We start from the raw sequence: 20,324 nt of genomic DNA, 5'->3' as shown, positions 1-20,324 counted from the left end.
AGTAGGGGGAGAGACTAGACCATTTGCTGGGTTTGTAGTGAGTGATGGGAGCGCCACCAACCTGCCCTCTGCTGGTGAGTGGCATAAGGTGCAGACATCAACCTTGATTGTGGAATCACCAGCACACTCGATGTGTTTGAAGGAACTGCAGATGCTGGTTTAAACCCAAGGCAGGCACAAAAAGTTGGATTAGCGGGACTGGCAGCATCTCTGGAGAGAAAGAATGGGTGACGTTTCGGGTCGAGTCCCTTCTTCAAAATAGTTAGAGGAAAAGGGAAACGAGAGATATAGACGATGATGTAGATAGAGATAAAGAACAAGGAATCAAAGATATGCAAAAAAAGTTACGATATCCTGTTTCCTTTATCATTGTCACTTTTTTTGCATATCTTTCATTCATTTCCCTCTTCCCAAACCAGTCTGATGCAGGGTCTCGACCCGAAACGTCACCCATTCCTTCTCTCTAGTGATGCTGCCTGTCCCGCTGAGTTACTCCAGCTTTTTGTGTCTATCTCCAGCACACACACTTACGACTTCAAAGTGGACAAAAAAGCTGGAGAAACTCAGCGGGTCAGGCAGCATCTATGGAGGAAGGAAATAGGCGACGTTTCGGGCCGAGGCCCTTCGTTAGACTCACTTCAGTCTACTTTCTTACAAATTCTAAATGCTTTTATAAGAAATTCTATTTTTTACTGAACAAAATTATCCAGGGATTACAACACAGCTTTTAATTTCTTTCCCACTTTTTTAAATGAAGATACTATTAAATTGTTTGAAATCTTGTTTGTGTAAATATTTTAATAAAATTATCTTTGGCAGTCAATTTTGAGTTCTGAAAATTAGTTTTTAGGTTGGTGTGCGTTAAAGTGGGCGTGTGCACAGGGTTTTTCGGGCGGGAAAGGCCATTGTATATGGACACAATGTGTTCAGCCCCCTGCTGTACTCACTCTATACTCATGACTGCGCAGCCAGTCATAGTGCGAACTCCATCATCAAGTTCGCTGATGACACCACTGTTGTGGGACGTATCGCTGATGGGGATGAGTCGGAATACAGAAGAGAGATCGAGCAACTGTCCATATGGTGCCAGCGCAATAACCTGGCCCTCAACACCAGCAAAACCAAGGAACTGATTGTGGACTTTGGAAGGAGTAGGAGGGGGACCCACAGCCCCATTTATATCAGCTGGTCGATGGTTGAAAGGGTCAAGAACTTCAAATTCCTGGGCTTGCACATCTCTGAAGATCTTTACTGGTCCGAGAACACTAATGCAATTATCAAGCAAGCTCATCAGCGCCTCTACTTCCTGAGAAGATTACGGATAGTCGGTTTGTCAAGGAAGACTCTCTCTAACTTCTACAGGTGCACAGCAGAGCATGCTGACCGGTTGCATCGTGGCTTGGTTCGGCAATTTGAGCGCCCTGGAGAGGAAAAGAGTACAAAAAGTAGTAAACACTGCCCAGTCCATCATCGGCTCTGACCTTCCATCGAGGGGATTTATCGCAGTCGCTGCCTCAAAAAGGCTGGCAGCATCATCAAGGACCCACACCATCCTGGCCACACACTCATCTCCCTGCTACCTTCAGGTAGAAGGCACAGGAGCCTGAAGACTGCAACAACCAGGTTCAGGAATAGCTACTTCCCCACAGCCATCAGGCTATTAAACCTGGCTCGGACAAAACTCTGAACATTAATAGCCCATTATCTGTTATTTGCACTTTATCAGTTTATTTATTCATGTGTGTATATATGTATATAATGGTATATGGACACTGATCTGTTTTGTTGTTAATGCCTACTATGTTCTGTGTGGTGAAGCAAAGCAAGAATTTCATTGTCCTATCATGGACACATGACAATAAACTCACTTGAACTTGAACTTGAAATGCTGGAGAAACTCAGCGGGCGCGGCAGCATCTATGGAGCGAAGGAAATAGGCAACCTTTCGTCCCGAAACGTTGCCTATTTCCTTCGCTCCATAGGTGGGGTAGAAGATTGCAACCTTCAAGTGGTCCGCCCTGTTTTGACTAATGCAATCAACTCGATGTGCACAAACGGAAGATCAAATAGAACAAGTTGTCCAACAACTTTAGGCTGTGCATGCCACACGAAAGAAGCTCCATAGATGCTGCTGCACCCGCTGAGTTTCTCCAGCATTTTTGTCTTCCTTTGATTTTCCAGCATCTGCAGTTCCTTCTTGAACATCTGTAATATATAACTTCAAAACGTCTGGAAAACATGGCTGATGTGTTGCTTTGTTGGTATGTCCGATCAAATAAGAGCGAACCCTTTGTTGATGAAGTTGAACTGACTGATGTCAACCCTTCTTATGCAACTATCAAATATCAGGATGGATGTCAGTCAACTCTCACTTCGTGACCTTGCACCATGTCCGTCTTCTCCATCAGCTCCGTCACTCCTTGATAACATTAATCGAGAACGTCCTCCAACTCTCCCATGGAAACGTCTATAAGAAATTCTAAAATTGTAAATCTAAATAGCAACATGAGTGAAGTTGACCAAGCAATGTATGTACCACCAGCTATTGAAACACTATGAGGCCAGTTCATTGACTATATTTAAGAGGGAGTTAGATGTGACCCTTGTGGCTAAAGGGATCAGGGGGTATGGAGAGAAGGCAGGTACAGGATACTGAGTTGGATGATCAGCCATGATCATATTGAATGGCAGTGCTGGCTCGAAGGGCCGAATGGCCTACTCCGGCACCTAATTTCTAAGTTTCTATCTCCTGAAGCTCCAGTGCTGCGACGGTCATCAAGACGTACTAAACCTCCTGTCCGTCTCAACTTATAAATAGGAGGGGAGAATGAAGTGGGCGCATGTGCGGGGCTTTTCCAGAGTGTGCATGTGTGCGGGGCTTTTCGGGCAGAAAAGGCCTGTAGAATCAGCCATGTTTTCCAGACGTTTTGAAGTTATGTATTACAGAAATACTTAAAGCTTAAATAAAGTTTAAGTACATTACGAGTAGCGTAAAAGTTTCATTTGCCTCACAACACTCGATTTTGAATTGAGGCACGCAGAACTGCAGACGCCAGGGTCTTGAGCAAATCACAAAGTGCTGGAGGAACTTAGTGGGTCAGGCAGCGTCTGTGGGGAGAGAATGGCCAGGTGACGTTTCGGGTCGGGGCCCTTCTTCAGATTGCTGAGTTACTCCGGCACTTAGTGTTTCACGTATTTGTGGATGTTGTTAAGAGTTAATTTAAAACGCACACACTCCACATTCAGGGACAGTTTCTTCACAGCTGTCATCAGGCAACTGAACCATCCTACAACAACCAGAGCAGTGCTGAGCCGGTGGTGCTGCAGTGTGTTCCTCCCGCCGCCACCCAGTGGCGCTGCAGTGTGTTCCTCCCGCCGCCAGTGGCGCTACAGTGTGGTTCTCCCACAGCCGGTGGCGCTACAGTGGTCCTCCCACCGCCGGTGGCGCTACAGTGGTCCTCCCACCGCCGGTGGCGCTAGTGTGGTCCTCTCACAGCCGGTGGCTCTACAGTGGCCCTCCCACCGCCGGTGGCGCTAGTGTGGTCCTCCCATTCGCTCTCCTTGTTCCTCCGGACTCCAGTAGCGATGGCGACGGCGCTGGGCCACTGGCTGCAGCTCACCTCCCGGCGGACGGTAAGGCGGAGGAATGCAGGCTCGCTCCCCTCCCGCGGGTCAGGCCACCCCGTCCCGTTACGGGCTGCCAGCCGGGGCCTGGGCCAAGGGCCAAGGGCTGCGGCCGGAGATGAGACGAGACGAGAGCGGCGCCGATTCAGTCCCCTCCCCCTCACACTGGCCCCGCCCCCGGATGACGCTCGTCCTTGCTCCGCCCCCTCCCAGTGACGTTCCACCTTGCTCCGCCCCCTCCCACCTTGCTCCGCCCCCTCCCTATGACGCTCCTCCTTGCTCCGCCCCCTCCCGATGACGCTCCTCCTTGCTCCGCCCCATCCCGATGACGCTGCTCCTTGCTCCGCCCCCTCCCAGTGACGCTCCGCCTTGCTCCGCCCCCTCCCAGTGACGCTCCTCCTTGCTCCGCCCCCTCCCAGTGACGCTCCGCCTTGCTCCGCCCCCTCCCAGTGACGCTCCCCCTTGCTCCGCCCCCTCCCAGTGACGCTCCACCTTGCCACGCCCCGCCCCCACAATGACCACGCCCCCCCCATGGTAGCCACGTGACCCAAAGATGCCCTGCACTCATTCCCCATTGACCTTGACACAAAATGAGAATTCCGAAGATTCACCAGCCCTAGTTTGAAATATAAACATTGCCTGGGTTTTAAATATCCGCCTCTTTGTAACCCCGTCCCCTCATTCAACATTTACTCACCAGTGAACATCTCAGCAGCCATCCATCCATCCAGGTATGGGAACTTGGAAGGAACTGCAGGTGCTGGTTTACAGCAAAGATAGACACAAAATGCTGGAGTAATTCCCATTCTTTCCCATTCCTTCTCTCCAGAGATGCTGCCTGTCCCGCTGAGTAACCCCAGCATTTTGTGTCTATCTTCAATATCTATCCCCAAAGGATGATTGGGGTCATCTACAGTTCCTCAGCCACAATGGGGAGGCATGAGGCTCTATAAGGTGCTGGTCAGGTCGCATTTGGAGTACTGTGCGTAAATTTTGGGCATGATATCTGAGCAAGGGTGTGCTGGCTCTGGAGAGGATTCAGAGGAGGTTTACAAGAATGATCCCCGGAATGAATGGGTTAACATATGATGAGCACTGCTGAAAGAATTTTAGAACTGAAAGGGGTAAAGGTGTACGTGCAGTGGAACAGCTCATACAAGAAATATGTGGATTCAAGATAAATATGTGGTTACAAGATAAAATGCTGTGATGAGTTGTGGTGATTGTGGTGCATGACAAATGGAACAGATGCAGGGTGTTGTGACACAAAATATAAGATGCCCAATTGATATGTAAAACCACACAAAAAGACAAGTCTGATCCAGACAAGATAAGAGTTTGTTCAAGAAGGAACTGCAGATGCTGGAAAATCGAAGGTACACAAAAGTGCTGGAGAAACTCAGCGGGTGCAGCAGCATCTATGGAGCGAAGGAGATAGGTAACGTTTCGGGCCGAAACCCTTCTTCAGAACAAGATAAGGCCCATCAAGAGGAATTGTTACATTCTTATAGTGACTAATGTGCCATAAAAGATAAGGACTGGTGGAGGAATGTGAGGGACAACAAGTATACAACATTCTTGGGGGGGGGGGGGGTGTTGGGGGGGGTAGCTCTCCCACTCACTCTTGCGTAGTAAAGAGGAATTGTTACATTCTTATAGTGACTAATGTGGTATGTTATCAGAACTTTACACTGGGCCTCGACTCGCTGGAGGTTGAGGGGGAACCCATTGAAACTTATATGAAAGGCATAGATAGAGTGGATGTGGAAAGGATGTTTCCACTGGTGGGAAAGTCTAGGGCCAGAGGCCACAGCTTCAGAATTAAAGGGCGCTCTTTTAGAAAGGAGGTGAGGAGGAACTTAAGTCAGAAGGTAGTTAATCAGTGGAACTCATTGCCACAGAGGGCTGTGGAGGCTGTTTTTAAGGCAGAGATAGACAAATTCTTGATTAGAATGGGTGTCAAGGGTTATGGGGAGAAGACAGGAAAATGGGATTGAATGGCGGAGTGGACTTGATGGGCCGAATGGCCTAATTCTACTCCTATAACTTATGACCTTGTGAAATGCGGCCTGCCCAGCGCATTATAGAGCCTCCCGAGATGCTGCTTGTCCCGCTGAGTTAATTCAGCATCTTATGTCTACCTTATCGAGGCTCAATGCTCATCATTGCTGCCATGGGCGGGTGATTTGATGACAGACCGCTTGTGCCCGGTGCATGTTTGTTGGCGGTTTAGCGACGCTGACACGATGCGTTTTAATTGCAGATGAGAGGCTACCAGGTGTTGGCACCGCTCCGCTGCCCGGCACGCCCCAGCTCTTCCCAGCCAAAGCTGGTTCACTGGACACAACGAGGCCTGCTGAAACTCTACCAACGCTTTTACGACGTGGAAAACCTCTTCAACTGGAGCATAGCCTTGAGAAACTGGAACCTGAGGAGGAAGAATGCGTATGTCAATAGTCGCTTTTTAAACGCACCTGCATCGAACATAGAACATAGAAAAGTATAAAAGATAGACACAAAAAGCTGGGACAGGCAGCATCTCTGGAGAGAAGGAATGGGTGACGTTTCGGGTTGAGACCCTTCTTCAGCCTGGTTAGGGATAAGGGAAACGAGAGATATAGGTGATAGACAATAGAAAATAGGTGCAGGGGTGGGCCATTTGGCCCTTCGAGCCAACACCGCCATTCAATGTGATCATGGCTGATCATCCCCAATCAGTATCCCGTTCCTGCCTTCTCCCCATATCCCCTGACGCCGCTATCTTTAAGAGCCCTATCTAACTCTCTCTTGAAAGTATTCAGAAAACCGTCCTCCACCGCCCTCTGAGGCAGAGAATTCCACAGACTCACAACTCTCTGTGAGAAAAAGTGTTTCCTCGTCTCCGTTCTAAATGGCTTACCCCTTATTCTTAAATTGTGTGGCCCCTGGTTCTGGACTCCCCCAACATCGGGAACATGTTTCCTGCCTCTAGCGTGTCCAAGCCCTTAACAATCTTATATGTTTCAAAGGATAGGAAGGAACTGATAGGAAGGAACTGAAGATGCTGGTTTAAACCGAAGATAGACACAAAAAGGTGGAGTAACTCAGCGGGACAGGCAGCATCTCTGGAGAGAAGGAAAGGGTGACTGAAGAAGGTTCTCGACACGAAACGTCACCCACTCCTTCTCTCCAGAGATGCTGCCTGTCCCGCTGAGTTACTCCAGCCTTTTGTGTCTATCTATGGGTGATGATGTCGAGAGATAAAGAACAGTGAATGAAAGATATGCAAAAATGTATAACGTGGTCGTAGAATCGGAAGGAGGGACGACTCACAGAGGGGGGGGGCAGCAAGAGAGGAAGCTGCAGAATTCTCGACGGAGAGAGGAGGAGAACAAAGATTCAGATCAGATTCAGATTCAATTTTAATTGTCATTGTCAGTGTACAGTACAGAGACAACGAAATGCATTTAGCATCTCCCTGGAAGAGCGACATCTTATTTGTTTCAAAGTATAGGAAGGAACTGATAGGAAGGAACTGAAGATGCTGGTTTAAACCGAAGATAGACACAAAAGTAGATATACCTTGAGGAGATTTCACAGTGGAGCTGACAAAATGTGCAGAGAGGAACTGCAAATGCTGGTAGAAAAGTCCAGCAAAGTCACCATACAGTCATACAAATACAAAAAGCACACAATAGACTTTAACATAAATATCTTCACACAGCAGAATCAAAGTTTCCCACTGTGAGGGAAGGCACCAAAGTTCAGTCACCCTCCTCTTTATAGGATGACTGAACTTTGTGTAGGAAGGAACTGCAGATGCTGGTAGATGGCCCACAATGTCATAAGGTCATAAGTGATAGGAGTAGAATTTAGGCCATTCGGCCCATCAGGTCTACTCCGCCATTCAATCGTGGCTGATCTATCTCCCCCTCCTAATCCCATTCTCCTGCCTTCTCCCCACAGCCCCTGACACCCGCACTAATCAAGAATCTATATCTGTGTCTGCCTTAAAAATATCCATTGACTTGGCCTCCATGGCCATCTGTGACAAGGAATTGCACAGATTCACCAGCCTGTCTCTGCCACCAGTCAGCATGGACAAGGTGGGCTGACAGGCCTGTTCTGTGCATATCCATGACACCACCGGGTGGCGCCCGTAATTCCCGCCTCGCCAGCAGTCTGTCTTGCCCCTTCTCTGTTTTTATTTTAAGTATGTCTTGAATGTTTGTTTTAATGTCTCTTGGGTATGTTTTATGTGGGGTGGGGATCGGGGGGAACTTTTTTCAATCATTTACCTCGACGGAGATGCGATCTATCTCCATGTTGCATCTCCGCCCCCCTTTGCGGCCTACAACGTGGAGTGGTGCGGCCTTTCCTGGAGACCGGCCCGGAGCTTCAAGTCGCGGGTGCGGCGCGACTTACCATCGCGGAGCCTGGGATCTTTTGCTGAGGATCGCCAGTGTTGGAGCTCCGACTGCGGAGCCTGTGGACTTTAACACCGTGAAGCAGCGGTCTCCGGTAAGAAACGGCTGACTTGGGAGCTCCAGGCCGCAGAGTGTTCCGATCCGTCACGACGCCGGAGTTTCCATCGTCCCGGCGAGAGGGCTTGAACATCGGACCGTCGGCAACGGCAACGGCCCTGTTCAAAGGCCCCGACCACAATGGGTGAACAATAGAGGAAGATGACTGAACTTTATTGCCTTCCCTCACAGTGAGGAATGTTGATTCCACTGTGGTGGATGTTTATGCTAAACTTTATTTGATGTGCTGTGTGTATTGTTGCTTTTTACTTAGTATGGCTGTACGGTAACTCAAATCTTGGGTACATGTGACAATTAAATTGAATCTTGAATGTTGTTTCCACTGCCTTGTTCTATGTCCCCTTAACCCTGCCTCTCTCCTCATTTCAGATACTATGGGTATACCCAGAAGACATACGGCATATACATTGCAGCAGCATACTACATCTTGAGCCAGAGGGGAGCTGTACGGTAGGTTACAGTTCATAAAACATTTGTTTGGGCTGGAAGGGTTTCAAAGGATATGGGGCAAACACGGGCAGGTGGGACATCGATCGGGTAGATGGAGCATGTTGGTCAGCATGGGCAAGTTGGCCTGTTTCCATGCTGCTTCTTCTTCTTCCCGTGTCCATCTTGTTACAAATGTCGACCTCGCTGTCATCGTCTGTCCTGAAAAGGACGCAAGCTTCCGGCGACAATCACGTATCGCAATAGATGATCGCGGTAGCAGAATTAGATCAGGATAGCCCACGCATATTTCACTGACTTCATGCATTTCACCACTAACTTCTACCCGGCGCTCAAATACACCTGGAACATTTCCGACACTTTCCTACCATTTCTTGACCTCACTATCTCCATCGCAGGTGATAGACTTCTGACCGACATCCACTATAAACCCACTGCCTCCCATGGCTATCTGGACTACACTTCTTCCCACCCTGCTTCCTGTAAGGACTCCATCCCCTACTCCCAATTCCTCCGTCTACGCCGCATCTGCTCCCAGGATGAGGCGTTCCACACCAGGGCATCGGAGATGTCCTCATTCTTCAGGGAACAGGGGTTCCCCTCTTCCACTATAGATGAGGCTCTCACCAGGGTCTCTTCCATACCTCGTAACTCTGCTCTCACTCCCCATCCCCCCACTCGCAACAAGGGCAGAGTCCCCCTAGTCCTCACCTTCGACCCCACCAGCCGTCACATACAACAAGTAATTCCCCGTCAGTTTCGCCACCTCCAACGTGACCCCACCACTCGCCACATCTTCCCATCTCCCCACCCCCCCTGTCTGCTTTCCACAGAGACCGCTCCCTCCATAACTCCCTGGTCAATTCTTCCCTTCCCTCCCGCACCACCCCCTCCCCAGGCACTTTCCCTTGCAACCGCAAGAAATGCTACACGTGTCACTTTACCTCCCCCCTCGACTCCATTCAAGGATCCAAGCAATCGTTCCAGGTGCGACAGAGGTTCACCTGTATCTCCTCCAACCTCATCTATTGCATCCGCTGCTCCAGGTGTCAGCTGCTCTACATCGGTGAGACCAAGAGCAGGCTTTTTTTTTTTTTTTTTTTTTTTTTTTTTTTTTAGATTTTTATTATTATTGGAGATAAGTACATAGTCTATTACATCATTACTGTCTTACATTTTTAAAATGATAACATTGACAGTTATTATTACATTGTCTCCAATATTTTTTACATTTTTCTTCGTTTTTTTTTTATAACTAGATAGAACTAAAAGGATAGGTGAAATAGAGGGAAAGAAGAGGGAAAGAGAGGGGGAAAATAAAAAAAAAAAATTAAAAAAAAGAAAAAAAAAAAAGAAAGAGGGGTGAAAAAGGTAATTAAGGAAGAATGGAAAAGTTTGTTTAAGTTTAAAGACATCATTCGAGATATGTTCGTATATTTCAAAGTGTAGTATTTCATCCAATCTTTAGTCCGGGTGCTAGTCAGGTTCCTGTGCTGAACTATTCTGACCCTTTAAGTACTCAATAAAAGGAGACCATGTTCCAACGAATAATTCCTGTTTGTCCAACAGGGCAAGTCTAATTCTTTCCACGTTTAAGGTCTCCGTCATTTCTATAATCCACATTCTGATTGTGGGGGCCGTAGGGCCTTTCCAAAATTTTAGGATTAATTTTTTTCCTGTTATTAAACTGTAATCGATAAAGTTTCTTTGTGTTATTCTAAGTGTTTGATTTAATTCTAATATTCCGAGTATTATTAATTTTGAGTTTGGTTCCAGTTGTGTTTTGGTTACTTTGGATATTATACTAAAAATATTTACCCAAACATTTTTAATTTTTGTACAGCTTGTAAACATGTGCGATAACGTAGCTTCTGAATGTTGACATTTATCACATATAGGTGAGATATGTTGAAAAATGTTATGTAATTTTGTTTTGGCGTAATGTAACCTATGTATTACTTTAAATTGTATTAGAGAGTGTCTGGCGTTTAGTGAACACTGATGTATGTATTGTAAACTTTCTTCCCAAGTGTCTTTCGTTATTACCTGATTTAATTCTTTTTCCCATGCTTGTCTGTGTAAGTCCGTCATAGGGATGTCACTGTCTAATAAGATATTATATATAAAAGATATTAATTTTTCTGTATTAGGATGCTTATTCCAACATTCGTCAAGAATCTCTGGGTTTTGTCGATCACTTCGCCAAACACATCCGCTCAGTTCTCAATAACCTGATCTCCTGGTGGCTCAGCACTTCAACTCCCCCTCCCATTCCGAATCCGACCTTTCTGTCCTGGGCCTCCTCCATGGCCAGAGTGAGGCCCACCGTAAATTGGAGGAGCAGCACCTCATATTTCGCTTGGGCAGTTTATACCCCAGCGGTATGAACATTGACTTCTCCAATTTCAGGTAGTCCTTACTTTCCCCTTCTCAGCTCTCCCTCAGCCCACCTCTTCCTTTTTTCTTCCCGCCCCCCCCATCCTCATATCAGTCTGAAGAAGGGTTTCGACCCGAAACGTCGCCTATTTCCTTCGCTTCACAGATGCTGCTGCACCTGCTGAGTTTCTCCAGCATTTTTGTCCGCCTTAGCCCAGGATACTTCCAGTTTCTAGTCCTGTGACGTAGACACTTCTGCTATGGGGCCATTTCCATGCTGTACGACTATAATCCTCGCTGTGTTGAGGGCTGCTTGATGTAATTTGTGTCTATCTGCGGTTTACACCAGCACCTGCAGTTCCTCCTCATGACAATAAATCACTCTCGAGACTTAAATCCATGCCCCCTGTTTTTGACGCATCTGCCAAGGGAGATGGCTCCCATTAGTCCGCTCGTAATTTTTTTACCCGCGTCAGTTAACCCCCCCCTCCCCGCTGCCTCTTTCCAAAGGAAACAGTCACAATTTTACGATCTTTCCTCAGAACCTAAAATGTTTTCCAGTCCTGCCGGCATCCTCATAAATCTCTTCAGTGTAATTGCATCTTTCCTGTGGTGTGGCCTTGGAATTGTATGCAGTGCGCAAGGCTGTGACCAACCTCATCCCTGCTCGTATGAATACACAAAGAACCGCAGATGCTGGTTATCAAAACAAGTGCTGGAGGAACTCAGAGTGTCAAGAAGGGTCGCGGTCTGGGATGTCAACTATCCATGTTCTCCAGGGATGCTGCCTGACCCGCTGAGTTACTCCAGCACTTTGTATCTTTTCCACTCACTGATCGTATGAAGGGAAGCATCCTATAAGGCCCTTTAATCACCTTTAGACTTTGAGCCTTAGAGATACTGTGCGGAAACAGACCCTTCGGCCCATCGAGTCCGCACCAACCGACCCGCCCACTAGCACTATCCCACTCCCATTAGTGACATTGTACAATTTTTACCGAAGCCAATTAACCTACAAACCTGCACATCTTTGGAGTGTGGGAGGAAACCGGAGCACCCGGAGAGAACCCACGCAGGTCACGGGGAGAACGTGCAAACTCCGTACAGAAAGCACCCGTAGTCAGGATCCCAGGGCAGGGACAAAACTGGGTAGCTCCCTCTACACTGTTCCGTCACACAGTGACAAAGAGGAGCTGGGCATGTGGTGAGGGATAAACAAAGGAACTTTAATGCTTGGACAACATGCTAAGTCCTCTTTAGTTTAGTCTAGTTTAGAGATACGGCTTTGAAACGCACACATGTACTTCTTTGGGGTGTGGGAGGAAACCGGAGCAACCTGGTTAAAACCCACGCAGTCACAGGGAGTAGGTACAAACTCCGTACAGATAGCACCCGTGGTCAGGATCGAACCCGGGACCCTGGCGCTGTGAGGCATCAACTCCACCGCTGTGCCGACCTCAATAGACCATTGCTGCCTGTGATTGTGATCAGTTTTGTTCTACAGCTTTGCAGGGGAGGAAGAGTGGATTCGGCCAAACAAGAGGGGAAAGTTCAGCTATGACTTCCTCAGTTTGCGAGAGGTCCCGCTGGAGGCAGTCGACGCTAGCGGCACCTCGATAACCTACGACGGATTGGACAACTTGGGTAAGTGACGAGTGTCCTTGCAAACATTTGGTTGAAGAAGGAACTGCAGATGCTGGAAAATCGAAGGTGGACAAAAATGCTGGAGAAACTCAGCGGGTGAGGCAGCATCTATGGAGCGAAGGAAATAGGTGACTTTTTGGGTTGAGACCCTTCTTCAGACAAGGAAACAAATATGATTTTGTTTAATCCCTCGGGTAGTGCTTTTAAAGATAGCGGAATCAGGGGATATGGGGAGAAGGCAGGAACACGGTACTAATTGTGGATGATCAGCAATGATCACATTGAATGGCGGTGCTGGCACGAAGGGCCGAATGGCCTACTCCTGCACCTAATGTCTATTGTCTATTGAAATTAATCAATTTCCCTCCTGGTATAAATAAAGTTCTATCGTATCGTATCGATACAGGCCCTTCGGCCCACCGAGTCTCCGGTTCACACTAGTTCTATGCTATCCCACTTTCTCATCCACTCCCTGCACATTTGGGTCAATTTTACCGCGGACTATTCACCACTTGTTCACACGAGTTCTATCTTATCCCACTCTCAGTGGCCGTAGCCTCAGAATAAAAGGACGTACCTTTAGAAAGAAGATGAGGAGGAATGTTTTTAGTCAGAGGGTGGTGAATCTGTTGAATTCATTGCCACAGACGGCTGTGGAGGCCAAGGCAGTGGATGTTTTGAAGGCGGAGATTGACGGATTAGACAATAGACAATAAGTGCAGGAGTAGGCCATTCGGCCCTTCAAGCCAGCACCGCCATTCAATGTTATCATGGTTGATCACATTGAATTCTCCTGCCTTCTCCCCATAACCCCTGATACCCGCACTAATCAAGATTCTATCTATCTCTGCCTTAACAATCTCCACTGACTTGGCCTCCACAGCTGTCTGTGGCAATGAATTCAACAGATTCACCACCCTCTGACAAAAATAATTCCTCCTCATCTCCTTCCTAAAGGAACATCCTTAAATTCTGAGGCTATGCCCTCTAGTCCTAGACTCTCCCACCATCCTCTCCACATCCACTCTATCCAGGCATTTCACTATTCTGTAAGTTTCAATGAGGTCCCCCCTCATTCTTCTAAACTCCAGTGAGTACAGGCCCAGTGCCGACAAACGTCATCATATATTAACCAGGCACAGTCGGCAGTGCCTTCCCTGACTAAAATGATAAAAAGGTAATTATTAAATATGAATAGTAAAGATTTATAATTCATTTATTAAATTCAGTATTTATTAGCCCTATCTAGCTCTCTCTTGAAAGCCGGCCTCCACCGGCCTCTGAGGCAGATTTCGTAGTCGGGATGGAACCCGGGTCTCTGGCACTGCAAGGGCTGTAAGGCAGCAACTCTACCGCTGTGCCACCGTGTTCTCCAGAGATGTCCCGCTGAGTTTACACCAGCACTTTGTGTCTCCTTTTGTAACATCTCCCCCACCGTTTTTTCCCGGAGATGCTGCCTCACCCTCTGAGTGACTCCAGCATTTGTGCCTATCCACACGCAGTACACTTGAGTTGGGGAAGTGCATGTATTGATATTGTTTCATTACTATCACTTGTACCGAGATACAGTGGAATACTTGATTAGTACGGGTGTCGGGGGCGAAGGCAGGAGAATGGGGTTAGAAATATAGAAACGTAGAAAATAGGTGCAGGAGTAGGCCATTCGGCCCTTCGAGCCTGCACTGCCATTCAATATGATCACGGCTGATCATCCAACTCAGTATCCTGTACCTGCCTTCTCTCCATACCCCCTGATCCCTTTAGCCACAAGGGCCACATCTAACTCCCTCTTAAATATAGCCAATGAACTGGCCTCAACTACCTTCCTGTGGCAGAGAATTCCACAGATTCAACACTCTCTGTGTAAAAAATGATTTTCTCATCTCGGTCCTAAATGACTTCCCTCTTATCCTTAAACTATGACCCCTTGTTCTGGACTTCCCCAACATTGGGAACAATCTTCCTGCATCTAGCCTGTCCAACCCCTTAAGAATTTTGTAAGTTTCTATAAGATCCCCCCTCAATCTTTTAAATTCTAGCGAGTACAAGCCGAGTCTATCCAGTCTTTCTTCATATGAAAGTCCTGACATCCCAGGAATCAGTCTGGTGAACCTTCTCTGTACTCCCTCTATGGCAGGAATGTCTTTCCTCAGATTTGGAGACCAAAACTGTACGCAATACTCCAGGTGTGGTCTCACCAAGACCCTGTACAACTGCAGTAGAACCTCCCTGCTCCTATACTCAAATCCTTTTGCTATGAATGCTGACATACCATTTGCTAGGATGGAGAGATAGATCAGCCATGATTGAATGGCCAAGTAGACTTGATGGGCTGAATGGCCTAATTCTGCTCCTATCATTTATGGTCCCCCTTTGTTCTTGGCAGCCCAGCCTCCCCCACGCCGGGTCTGTCTTTGGGGTTGAGAGGGAAAGTATAGCATGGACTCAGTGGGCCAAAGGGCCTGTTTCTATGTCACATCTCTAAACTTAACTGAACAAAACTAAACCAAAACAGAGGAAAACATTAAGCATTGTGTCACCTCCATTCCCTAAGGGCTACAACTGTTGAAAACCTTTGCAAGTCCTTTCAAGACCACTCCATCTTTCCTGGAGCCAGGATATTCCCTGCACAGATCATCCAGGTTTAAATGGCAGAGTAGACTTGATGGGCCGAATGGCCTTATTTTGCTCCTATAATTTATGAACTAATGAAGTGTGATATATAGTGGCACAGCGGTAGAGTTGCTGCCGAACAGCATCAGTGACCCGGGTTCGATCCTGACTACGGGTGCTGTCTGTACGGAGTTTGTACGCTCTCCCCGTGACCTGCGTGGGTTTTCTCCAGGTGCTCCGGTTTCCTCCCACACTCCAAAGACGTGCAAATTTGTAGGAAAGTTGGCTTGGTATCATTGTAAATTGTCCCCAGTGTGTGTAGGATGGCGTTAGCATGCGGGGATCACAGGCCCGATGGGCCGAAGGGCCTGTATCTCTATACAAAACTAAACTAAAATGTATCGCGTAGGAAGGAACTGCAGATGCTGGTTTAAACCGAAGATAGACACAAAAAGCTGGAGTAACTCAGCGAGACAGACAGGCAGCATGTCTGGAGAGAAGGAATGGGTGACGTTTGGGGGTGGAGACCCTTCGTCAGACTGAGGATCAGGGGAGAGGGAAACGAGAGACAGTGGAGGTACGTGAAGCAAATGAATGAACTCAAAGATGCATGTTTTCAAGAGAGAGTCAGATTTAACTCTTAGGGCTGAGGGAATCAAGGGATATGGGGAGAAAGCAGGAACAGGGTACTGATTTTGGATGATCAGACGTGATCATATTGAATGGTGGCGCTGGCTCGAAGGGCCGAATGGCCTCCTCCTGCACCTATTGTCTATGTTTCTATGTACATCGTCCATAAACTTTCTCCTCCTAGCCTTGTTTAGTTTAGAGATACATCACGGAAACAGGCCCTTCAGCCCATCGAGCCCGTGCCGACACTGTTATCCTTATCTCCTGTGTTTTTGCTTGTGTGCAGTGTGCCTGAAGGAGCTGAAGTACTTGAGGCTAAACAACTGCCCCCACGTTGACGACTGGTGCTTGAGCCGCCTGCATGTGTTTGGAGACTCGCTGGAAGAGTTGGGGCTGGCAGGTTGTCCCAAGGTCACCGAGCGGGGCCTGGCCTCACTGCATCATCTCAAGTAAGTCAAGGCCCATCCTGGGCCCCGTGTGGCAATGAAGTGCCAATATCCCATTCCATGGGGTATAGATCAAGCTGCCAGTGGAGGTAGTTGAGGCTGGGACTGTCCCAACATTTTAAAGCCCTGTCCCACTGTACGAGTTCATTCCAAAGAGCTCTCCTGATTCGAACTCGGAGATTTACGGTAATGGCCACTCGTCGGTACTCGGGGCTCTCGTGGACATTTTTCAACATGTTGAAAAATCTTCACGAGTCTTCCCGTGCTTACCTGCCGTTAGCGAGTCTTCCCGAGTACCTGCCATTAGCGTTACGAGCCGCTAAGAGACGTCCCCGAGCTCCGACGTTCCCACTACGTTCATTCTCCGTGCTTACCACGAGTTTGATTTTTTTTAGAACTCGGGAGAGCTCTTGGAATGAACTCGTAAAGTGGGACAGGGCTTTAAGAAACAGACAGGTACATGGTTAGGACAGGTTACACAGAAAAGCTGGAGAAACTCAGCGGGTGCAGCAGCATCTATGGAGCGAAGGAAATAGGCAACGTTTCGGGCCGAAACCCTTCTTCAGACACAAAGCTGCACCCGCTGAGTTTCTCCAGCTTTTCTGTGTAACCTTCGATTCTCCAGCATCTGCAGTTCCCTCTTTAACACATGGTTAGGACAGGTTTGGCAATAGACAATAGGTGCAGGAGTAGGCCATTCGGCCCTTCGAGCCGGCAACATTATTCAATGTGATCTTCTTCTCGCCTATGGCGTTGACAGCCTAAAGCTGGAGGACAACTTGTTGATCTTATTTGATTGTGCACGCCAAGTTGATTGCATTCATCGAAACAGGGCGGACCATGTGAAGGTTGCAATCTCCCGCCCCTTTCAATGTGATCAGGGCTGATCATCCCCAATCAGTACCCCGTTCCTGCCTTCTCCCCATATCCCCTGACTCTGCTATTTTTAAGAGCCCTATCTAGCTCTCTCTTGAAAGTATTCAGAGAAACTGCCTCCACCGCCCTCTGAGGCAGAGAATTCCACAGACTCACCACTCTCAGTGTGAAAAAGTGTTTCCTCACCTCCGTTCTAAATGATATGGAGAAAGCGCAGGCAGGTGGGACTAGTGTAGCTGGGGCATGTTGGCCAGTGTGGGCAAGTTGGGCCGAAGGGCCTGTATCTATTACTCTATGATAGAACTTTACAACTTTTTCTCAAGCAAACCCAGTCCGCTGCGGTCCCAGCAGTAGAATTCGGCCCTTCGGCCCATCAAGTCTACTCCGCCATGGCTGATCTATCTCTCCCTCCTAACCCCATTCTCCTGCCTTCTCCCCATAACCCCTGACACCCGTACTAATCAAGAATCTGTCATTCTCCACCTTAAAAATATCAATTGACTTGGCCTCCAGGGCCTTTTAGTTTTAGTTTAGTTTAGAGATACAGCACGGAAACAGTGTGAGAAAGATACATCTTCTAGATGCGCTGGGACGCATCCTCAGTGATGTGACCTGGGGTCATCGGGTGTTTGGGGTCTCACAACATCAGACACCCTCGCCCAGGTGACCCAGTTGATCAGGCCCCGACTTGCGTCCCAGCAGCAACCGCCCACGGATCAGCCATCTTAGTAACCACTCTGTAGGGGTTGGGAGACTCTAGTGCGTGGAGGGACTGGGCTCTGTGGGGTGAGTCCTGGCCGGGCTCCTCCTGCGTCTCACCAGGTTCAAGGCCTGTGCGTGCGCTGCACCTCTTTTTCCTTCTCCGAGCATTTCATTCTGGCCTGATGGTCCGCACCATCCAGCGATCCCCGCACATTAACACCGTCCTACACCCACTAGGGACAATTTTTACATTTACCGAACCAATTAACCTACAAACCTGTACGTCCTTGGAGTGTGGGCGGAAATAGACAATAGACAATAGGAGGCCATTCGGCCCTTCAAGCCATCATCGCCATTCAATGTGATCATGGCTGATCATCCCCAATCAGTACCCCGTTCCTGCCTTCTCCCCATATCTCCTGACTCCACTATCTTTAAGAGCCCTATCTAGCTTTCTCTAGAAAGCACCCAGAGAATCTGAGGCAGAGAATTCCACAGCCAACTCTCTGTGAGAAAAAGTGTTTCCTCGTCTCTGTTCTAAATGGCTTACTCCTTATTCTTAAACTGTGTGGCCCCTGGTTCTGGACTCCCCGAACATCAGGAACATGTTTCCTGCCTCTAGTGTGTCCAAACCCTTAATAATCTTATATGTTTCAATAGGATAACCTCTCATCCTTCTAAACTCCAGAGTGTACAAGCCCAGCTGCTCCATTCTCTCAGCATATGACAGTCCCGCCATCCCGGGAATTAACCTTGTAAACCTCAATAGCAAGAATGTCCTTCCTCAAATGAGGGGACCAAAACTGCACACGATACTCCAGGTGTGGTCTCACAAGGGCTCTGTACAACTGCAGAAGGACCTCTTTGCTCCTATATTCGACTCCTCTTGTTATAAAGGCCAACATGCCATTGGCTTTCTAGAATTCTAGAAACTAGAATGTACAAACTCCACAAGTACACACAATACCCGTAGTCGGGATGGAACCGGATCTCTGGCGCTGTAAGGATATGATACAATACGATCGAACGTTATTGATCCCAGGAGGGAAATTGATCTGCTAACAGTCTACCGACAACGCTGTAAAATTTATCTTCAAGCCAACATGCTTATAAGGAAGTTTTATATGTGCTCTGACCATGTGAAATGTTCCCTGTTCAGAACCTACATCACACCGTTATATACTGCTCAATTGTGGTCTAAGTATAAGAAAAAGAGTATGCAGAGGCTTAAGGTAGCATACAATGATGCAATGAGGTTGCTACTTCGTGTCCCTAGTGTGTAGTCAGAGAACCACATCATTGAAGCCTTAGTCAGCCCTCTGAAAAGCTGCTATAGATTCACTTCTAGGCTAAGATGGCATTGGTGCAATAGCTTATATATATTTTAGGCTAATGTGCAATTTCTTAATGTATCTTTGTAATTCTTTGTACTGTTTGATGTGTATATGGACCGGTGTCTGAAATAAAGCTTTAATAAAAAAAATAAAAATAAAAAGGCAGCAACTCTATCGCTGCACCTCCCTGATGCCCTTCAGTGACAGTGAATTCCACAATCCAGTCGCCTCCAGTCCAGCCACTGACCGTTGTCTCCCTTGTACAGGAATCTGCGGCGCCTGGACCTATCGGACCTTCCCTCAGTGGACAACCGAGGGTTGCTGAGGATTCTGTTGGAGGAGACCCTTCCCCAGTGCGTGGTGGTGGGCATCAAGTATGAAGATGGACTGTTGCAGCAGCCGCTCACTGGACACAGTGGCTCCTCTCCACAAGGGATGGGCTTGGGACTAGCTCTCCCAGCTGGAACCCTGAAAGACTTGACCTGAAGTCCTGAAGAGGTTTCATGATCTCCTCAATCGCTTTCCCGAAGCCACCAGCCAGGCATCAGCGAACATCTCACATTAGCCACAAGAGGGCAGGGCTGGAGCAGTCCATGGCAACATGGGCTCTTCAATGTGGAGTCAATTAACCAGGCCGGTGTGGACAAATCTCTACCTATCTTTGCACTAACCTTGAACCTTGAGACCTCGTTGCAATGCGGTTCTTACAGAATCTAATCAGCTTAAGTATGAGGAAGAGTTTCGGCCCGAAACGTCACCTATCTCCTTCGCTCCATAGATGCTGCTGCACCCGCTGAGTTTCTCCAGCATTTTTGTGTACCTTCTAATCAGCTTAAATTTGTTTTCTGATTATGTTGCTGCCTCGGTATGAATCCAATCATCTGTTTCAGTTGTCTGAACTAGTAAGTTATTAAATTTGGAGTTTAAAATGTCTGCTGTTGTGATCTGGCCGATGGCATCTTTGTGGGGATTGTCGGCGGAGAAAACCTCCTTTCAATGATCCAATTTGGGGCTGCACGGTGGAGTTGCTGCCTCACAGCGCCAGAGGCCCAGGTTCGATCCCGACCATGGGTGCTGTCTGTACGGAGTTTGCACGTTCTCCCCGTGAC

General features: G+C 47.9%; 1 protein-coding gene across 1 annotated transcript; it reads left to right on the top strand.

Moving 5' to 3' along the window:
• The first annotated feature begins 3,455 nt into the window (after positions 1-3,455).
• dmac2 (distal membrane arm assembly component 2) lies at positions 3,456-20,148 on the top strand. Its single transcript, XM_055663789.1, has 6 exons — positions 3,456-3,633; positions 5,888-6,069; positions 8,517-8,597; positions 12,475-12,614; positions 16,144-16,306; positions 19,482-20,148. Exons 1-6 carry the CDS (start codon positions 3,586-3,588, stop codon positions 19,699-19,701), a joined length of 834 nt encoding a protein of 277 aa, XP_055519764.1. The 5' UTR covers positions 3,456-3,585; the 3' UTR covers positions 19,702-20,148.
• The last annotated feature ends 176 nt before the right edge of the window (positions 20,149-20,324 follow it).

This window comes from Leucoraja erinacea, chromosome 38 (assembly GCF_028641065.1).
Source record: "Leucoraja erinacea ecotype New England chromosome 38, Leri_hhj_1, whole genome shotgun sequence".
NCBI lineage: Eukaryota > Metazoa > Chordata > Chondrichthyes > Rajiformes > Rajidae > Leucoraja > Leucoraja erinaceus.
Note: the sequence above shows the minus strand (reverse complement) of the source record. Positions and strands in the feature narration are given on the sequence as shown.

Bases quoted from the DNA above. Each gene is read 5' to 3' on its own strand.
- dmac2 (XM_055663789.1), top strand. From the start codon at position 3,586: ATGGCGACGGCGCTGGGCCACTGGCTGCAGCTCACCTCCCGGCGGACG. The intron at 12,615-16,143 runs GTAAGTGACGAG...GCTTGTGTGCAG, and splicing joins CGACGGATTGGACAACTTGG to TGTGCCTGAAGGAGCTGAAG. The intron at 16,307-19,481 runs GTAAGTCAAGGC...TCCCTTGTACAG, and splicing joins GCCTCACTGCATCATCTCAA to GAATCTGCGGCGCCTGGACC.